Below are 7,447 nucleotides of genomic sequence, written 5' to 3' on the forward strand. Positions count from 1 at the left end.
GCATGGACACCCCTCCCTCTACCCACACCAAAATCCCCAGCATAACTCATCTTATGGACTTGAGAGTCTTCCATGGCTCAATAGAGAACTAAACTACAATGTAATTTACTGCATACAAATACAAAAAAAATGCAATAAACAAATTCTGTCAAAACATGCAAATAAACACCAATACAATTATCTAGTGAATATGCTACATTCACCTTCACTATTTACAGTATACATTCACTTATAGCAAACCATCAACACGTGCGCATGCGCGGATCGCGCATCTCCTCCACATGCACAGCTCCGGTGGTCAGCTTGAGCTAACCAGCGGCAGGTCGCGGCACCAGTTTGTAGCGTGGTTCATTCTGCGTTGTGTATTTTTAATTAGGACGCTGCCACAACTGATGGTCTGCTCGTTGAAATCTTTTTATTTGCCCTGCACACGAAGAGACAACACACACGTTACCCTTGGTGCAGTCACAGCTCTCCGGCACCTTGCTAGCCGAGGGTCAGGCAAAAGAGAACGATAAAGTGGTATGGGAATACAGATAACCCGCGATGGGCCAAACCAAAATATACAAAACTTTTACAATCACTTGTATGTACAATATTGGTATGAAAAAGTGTTTGTACACCAAATAAAAACATTAGCTATGGAGCTGTAATTAAATAAAAAAATACACTGAATTATTATTATTATTATCAAATTATTAACATCCCCTCTTGACCTGGCCTATTTGAATTGGTCCTTGTGTGCAATTTGGTGCGTAATCTAGGGGAACAACATCACACTGCTACATGTACACTGTAATTACTCTGTAGGCTACATATGTTATATACGGTGCATTCGTTAAGTATTCAGACCCCTTGACTTTTTCCACATTTTGTGACGTTACAGCCGTATTCTAAAATTGATTAAATAGTTTTTCCTCTCATAAATCTACATAAATCCCCATAATGACAAAGCAAAAGTTTTTTTATTTTCAATTTTAGCAACAAAAAAAAAAGTTACACAGAAATATCACATTTACATAAGTAGTCAGACCTTTTACTCAGTACTTTGTTGAAGCATCTTTGGCAGTGATTACAGCCTTGAGTCTTCTTGGGTATGACGCTACAAGCTTGGTACACCTGTATTGGGGGACTTTCTCCCATTCTTCTCTGCAGTTCCTCTCAAGCTCTGTCAGGTTGGATGGGGAGCGTCGCTGCACAGCTATTTTCAGGTCTCTCCAGAGATGTTCAAGTCCGGGCTCTGGCTGGGCCTCTCAAGGACATTCAGAGACTTGTCCTGAAGCCACTCCTGCGTTGTCTTGGCTGTGTGCTTTGGGTCGTTGTCTTGTTGGAAGGTGAACCTTTGCCCCAGTCTGAGGTCTTGAGCACTCTGGAGCAGGTTTTCATCAAGGATCTCTCTGTACTTTCCTCCCTTCATCTTTCCCTCGATCCTGACTAGTCTCCCAGTGCCTGCCGCTGAAAAATAACCCCACAGCATGATGCTCCCACCACCATGCTTCACCATAAGTATGGTGCCAGGTTTCCTCCAGACGTGACGCTTGGCATTCAGGCCAAAGACTTCAATCTTGGTTTAATCAGAACAGAGAATATTGTTTCTCATGGTTTGAGTCTTTAGGTACCTTTTGGCAAACTCCAAGCGGACTGTCATGTGCCTTTTCCTGAGGAGTGGCTTCCGTCTGGCCACTACCACAAAGGCCTGATTGGTGGAGTGCTGCAGAGATGGTTTTCCTTCTGGAAGGTTCTCCCATCTCCACAGAGGAACTCTGGATCTCTGTCAGAGTGACCATTGGGTTCTTGGTCACCTCGCTGACCAAGGCTCTTCTCCCCCGATTGCTCAGTTTGGCCGGGCGGCCAGCTCTAGGAAGAGTCTTGGTGGTTCCAAACTTCTTCCATTTAAGAATGATGGAGGCCACTGTGTTCTTGGGGATCTACAATGCTGCAGAAATGTTTTGGTACCCTTCCCCAGATCTGTGCCTCAACACAATCCTGTCTCGGGGGTCTACGGACAATTCCTTCGACCTCAATGCTTGGTTTTTGCTCTGATATGCACTGTCAACTGATTGACCTTATATAGACAGGTGTGTGCCTTTCAAAAGCATGTCCAATCAATTGAATTTACCACAGGAGGACTCCAATCAAGTTGTAGAAACATCCCAAGGATGATCAATGGAAACAGGATGCACCTTAGCTCAATTTCGAGTCTCATAGCAAAGAGTCTGAATACTTATGTAAATAAGATATGTTTTTTATTTTGAATAAATAAAAAACATACAAAAAAATGTTAATCCTGCTTTTCCTTTGTTATTATGGGGTATTGTGTTTAGATCGATGAGAGGAAAAAGATATTTGATCAATTTTAGAATCAGGCTGTAAGTAACAAATGGGGAAAAAGTCAAGGGGTCTGAATACTTTCTGAAGGCACTGTACATAAGTTTTAGGTCATTTGATTGACCCTTCTCAGCATTCTCTTGTGACACATCCTAAACACGTCATATGTGTTTCTGATGGTACAGTGAAACAGATGTGTATGCATATAGGATAACATTGTAAGACCTTGGGTTGTAAGACCTTGGGTGTATTCACTAGGAACCAAACACCTCACTTGTACAGGTTACCCACTTGACATGCACTGAAAAAGGACAAATATAAGCACCCCCCCATTTGACATTTTTAATTTGTCCAATATAAACTTGTTTTCTTGCTTAATGTTTTCTGTTTGGAGTAAACGTTTCTGTTGCAAAACGAATGAATACACCCCGTTTTACAATGGAGGTGTCACGCAAATACTGTAGCCTACACCATGTGACAAGGACATGTTACATAAATGCATGACATGGCCATCACCTACTTTGTGTGTGTGTGAGTGACAGAGGTAATTTAATCATTGTGTACTGATTTAATAACATTTTTTTTTTTATTGGAACCATCATATAAAATCAAGTACGTTATCTAGGGCTAGGCGAACAGGACTTCATTAAAGTTACACTATAGTTCAGTGTTTCCCAACCAGGGGTACTTGGCCTATCTACAGGGGGTACTTGAGGAGACTCATGAGACCATAGGCTTACTGGACAAATTTACATGAGGGGGTACTTCAGGCAGAGCAAAATATACTTGGTGGTACAATAACCGAAAAAGGTTGGGAACCACTGCCCTATTTAAACCTATTTTAGAGACTCTTTAGAATGCATGTACGCCTACATTCATTGTCATCAAGAGCAGCCTTGTCAAAGTCCGACATACAGGAAACGATGCTGCATTCAAAACAACTGGGAACTGCGAAATCTCTGACTTCCAACCTCAGTGTGTTCAAGACAACTGGGAACTCAGGAAAAAAAACTAACTTCTATTGGGTAAAATCGTTTTGAATCGTCATCAAACTCGGAATTATTAGTTGGAAACTCTGGCATATTTTTAGAGCGCTTACTTTTCCGATCTTTCAGCGTTCCCAGTTGTCCTGAAAGTACCATAAACCCTAACCTTAACCCTTACCCTAATCATTTGAAATGTCAACGTCAATAGGGTAGGGATGTCCTAAGGATGCCGGACAGCAGGGATCATTTATATATATATATATATATATATATATATATATATATATATATATATTTTGTTGTTGTTGGTCTTTGTATTTTTTGTTTTTCAAGTCTATACAGAAAGTACATGGGGGAACACAAGTATATATAAATAATATACAAAGGACAATTGGGCTAGGGGGTACAATATCACATTACACAAGGACCTTAAGGGACAGACATACACTTATTATTCTAACAGCTTTTTTGTTAGTAGAGTATTTCATTGTCTTAAAATACAGTTCAATTTCTTTTTGTAAGGTAAGAAAATGTGATGTTTTGTTTGTAAATTTACATTTGTGAATATGAAATTTGGCCAAAAGTATAATAAAATTAATTCCATTAAATTGTTTCAACTTATTTCTATCGTAGGTAAAGAATCCAAGCAGTACATCTCTCCACAATAGTGTAAGATCTTCATAAATGTGTACAATTATAAATCTACTGATGTCTTGCCACAGTTGCCTTACATGAATACAATGCCAAAGATGCATCACCGTTTCTGGGTGGTCATTACAAAAGGTACAATTTGAGTTGATGTTTTTCTTAAACTTCTTCGTATAGTGGTTGGCAGGATAATATTTATGAATAATTTTAAAGGAAACTTCCTTAATTTTGTTAACAAGTAGGTATGTGGCAACATCCAAACTTTTTTCCAACAGATATTATCAATTAAACCGTTTCAATAAGGCAGGACATAAGGTATAATAGATACAACATCCTGCTGAAACAAGGTTCGTATCGCTCTGTTGTTGAATGGACCAAAAGAGAAACAAATCTTTCCTAATGATGAGTCAACAGGGTTAATAGAAGGTAGGTCCTGAATGTCAGGTCTTGACACGTTCCTGAATAATAAAGCAACACCTGAGGGAATGGCGTCTAAAACAATCGCAAAATCTTTTAGCGTTACAGGAATCTTATAAAGTGATAAGAATCTCTTATAACTAAGTAAAAAGTTGGCTCACCAATAGGATATTATTTCGGCACCAATATTCTAAAAACAAATGAGTATTTTTATACAATATATCCCGATTATTCTGTATATAATATCTGTGTGGATAACATTTTTGCTTATAAATTAAGGTCCATGACAAGAAAAACTGCCGATGAAAAGCAGAGTTTCACTGGAACTTTGTCAATATTATAATTGCAAACCAACATGAAGTTAAGGCCACCAAAAGTAGAGAAGACCGACATGATGAGGAATAAAATTCCATATAGAAGTTGGTCTTCTTAGGAATTGTTTTATCCAATTGATCCTAAAGGTATTATTTAAGGTAGTAAAGTCCAGAAAATTCATCCCACCATACTCATGTGTTCATTACAACAGTCTTCCTAATGTAATGGGTACGGTTTCTCCACAGAAAGTTGAAAAGCATCAGGTCTTACTCCTTGCTTATTTAACCGTCAAAAAATAAATTGAGCGCCATATGTTAGCCTAGAGATACCCTCAGCCATGGTTATTAGGACTCTTCCTTTAAAAGATAAGTTCCGCTGTAGCTATTGATTTAGCTTCTTTGTTTTTAAAAAAATAAGAGGGTTAAAATTTAGTAAGCCTCTAGACTTCTGATCCTTAGTAATGGTTATGCCTAAATAAGTAAGTTCTTCTTTCACTGGAATATCATAATATGAAGGTGTCGCACAATCTTTGACAGCCATGAGTTCACATTTATTAATGTTAAGATATAGACCAGATGCTTTGGAAAAGGATTGTATCACATTGATCGATATGTGAATTTGGTTAGCGTCTTTCAGAAAGTATAGTATCGTCAGCCAGCTGGCATATAATTAGCACGGCTCATGAGTCATGGGAAGTAGAGACCCGATGACGTCAACCGTTATTTGTTAAGCTATTTTCCCGTTTAGTCTTCCGGGATGTGATTGTGACGCGTTTACAGAATATGTTTAAAAGAGAGTGAAGCGCTCAATAAAGTCACTAGCTGCCAGCGACCAAAGCGAATGTAATTCCGCTCGTATTGGAATCCTAAACGTATTGCAGGGGGGTCAACTCCTAAGAAGCGGATGAAGAAACAGGTTTTGCTTATTTTCACATTCAGAGGACTTGTTAGAAAAGGAAAGAAGAGTAAAAAAAGAAAATGTCAAATTTCATATTACGGAAAGCCGAGCCCAAGGACGTGCCAGACATATTGCGACTCATAAAGGTAAAAGGATGCGTGTATTCAACGATGTATGTATGTATGTATATGTTTAAATCTCTGTAGTTTAAGTTATAATCACAGACAGCCTAAGCATATTTGTCAATATTATGACATTTGACTAACAACAATACATTTTTTTCTCTCCCCTATTATTTCAGGAACTTGCGAAATTTGAAAAAATGGAAGAGCAGGTCATCTTGACCGAGAAAGGTAACGTTAAGTCTACTTGTATGTGTGTGATGGATGATTATTGTAAACATATCAAATGTTTCCCCAACAAATCAGAAGTCCCTGACTTTACAATTTACTTTCAGAATTACTAGAGGACGGCTTTGGGGATCATCCGTTCTACCATTGCGTCGTTGCAGAAGTTCCTGAGGATAAGCAGAGCTCAGACGGTAAGCCATGTTGTAATTCTGTTTCACAGAATGTCAGTTCGTAAGGAAATAGTGCAAAGGTTTGACAATCAAGATTTCAAACATTTATGGCTAGTAAAAAAAATTACGGAAGCGCTGCTAAGGTACACAATAGTACGTGTTGGTAGACACAACACAAGGTATGGTTAGTGTTGGTGGGCGTAACTCAAAGTGAATCATGATCTGGAGTTTGGAATTTAATGTTCTCAATTCTCGGAGAAACTCCTTTTAAATCCTCAGTGATATCATAACTAGGGCTCAAGTTTTTTCTGACCATGAAAATCCCCTTCATCATCATAACATAAAAATATCATACTCAATAAGCCAAGTTGGATTTTGTCAGATCCTAGTAGTTTTACACAAACACTTACCTGCCGGTTTTGATGTGGATGTTTTCACTGTGTTTTAGGATACACTGTCGTTGGGTTTGCCATGTACTACTTCACCTATGACCCCTGGATTGGGAAGCTTCTCTACTTAGAGGACTTCTATGTGATGAAGGAGTTCAGAGGTAAGTCTATGATGGTGTGTTACATTAAAGAAATAGGATTGGTTATATTTGTCCTGTTTCACACATGTTTTTTTGCCCTAGCTGAATCAGCTGTGTAGTTAGGTCAAAATCCAAAACGTGCACCCCTTGGGGTCCCGAGGACCGAGTTTGGGAAACACTGGGTTAAGATTAAGTGTCTTGCTCAAGGGCAGATCGTTTGGTGTTTCACCTAGTCGGCTTGGGGAGTCGAACTAGCAATTACTGGCCCAACGCTGGCAACTGAATCAGGGTCCTTGGATCCAGGGCTTAACTGCCAATCTTTGATCCTGTTTTCTCAGGTTATGGTATTGGGTCCGATATCCTGAAGGTTCTGAGTGAGGTAAGTCTATAGGACTTTTTTGCAATCAATTTACTGAACGCATAGATCAGCCCAGCCTATGGAAAACTCCCATCCTATAGTCAAGGATATATGATGACCCTGTCTAACTTTGTTTAATGTCCTCCCTTCCTCAGACGGCAGTTAAGACTCGCTGCAGTAGCATGCATTTCATCGTAGCAGAATGGAACAAGTCGTCCATAGAGTTCTACAAGCGTCGTGGAGCCTCAGACCTGTCCGATGAGGAGGGCTGGCGACTCTATGCGATTGATAAGGATGACCTGCTGAAGATTTCTGCAAAGAAACGATAAATTCAGCAAATGACCACTGATTACTAACGGCAATGCCTTCCCCTTCGTTTGTTGATGTCAATGTATTTTAAAAGAAATATGTATTTCAATGAATAAATACAAAAACAGTTTGTTCAACTT

At 39.1% G+C, this 7,447-nt stretch overlaps 1 protein-coding gene across 1 annotated transcript; it reads left to right on the plus strand.

Annotated features, from left to right (window-relative positions):
• The first annotated feature begins 5,465 nt into the window (after window positions 1-5,465).
• sat1a.2 (spermidine/spermine N1-acetyltransferase 1a, duplicate 2) lies at window positions 5,466-7,444 on the plus strand. Its single transcript, XM_055943446.1, has 6 exons — window positions 5,466-5,737; window positions 5,893-5,944; window positions 6,049-6,132; window positions 6,560-6,661; window positions 6,979-7,019; window positions 7,154-7,444. The coding sequence occupies exons 1-6, from the start codon at window positions 5,672-5,674 to the stop codon at window positions 7,325-7,327; spliced, it is 519 nt and encodes a 172-aa protein (XP_055799421.1). The 5' UTR covers window positions 5,466-5,671; the 3' UTR covers window positions 7,328-7,444.
• Window positions 7,445-7,447: the final 3 nt, after the last annotated feature.

Source organism: Salvelinus fontinalis, chromosome 13, assembly GCF_029448725.1.
Source record: "Salvelinus fontinalis isolate EN_2023a chromosome 13, ASM2944872v1, whole genome shotgun sequence".
In the NCBI taxonomy this organism is placed as follows: Eukaryota; Metazoa; Chordata; class Actinopteri; order Salmoniformes; family Salmonidae; genus Salvelinus; species Salvelinus fontinalis.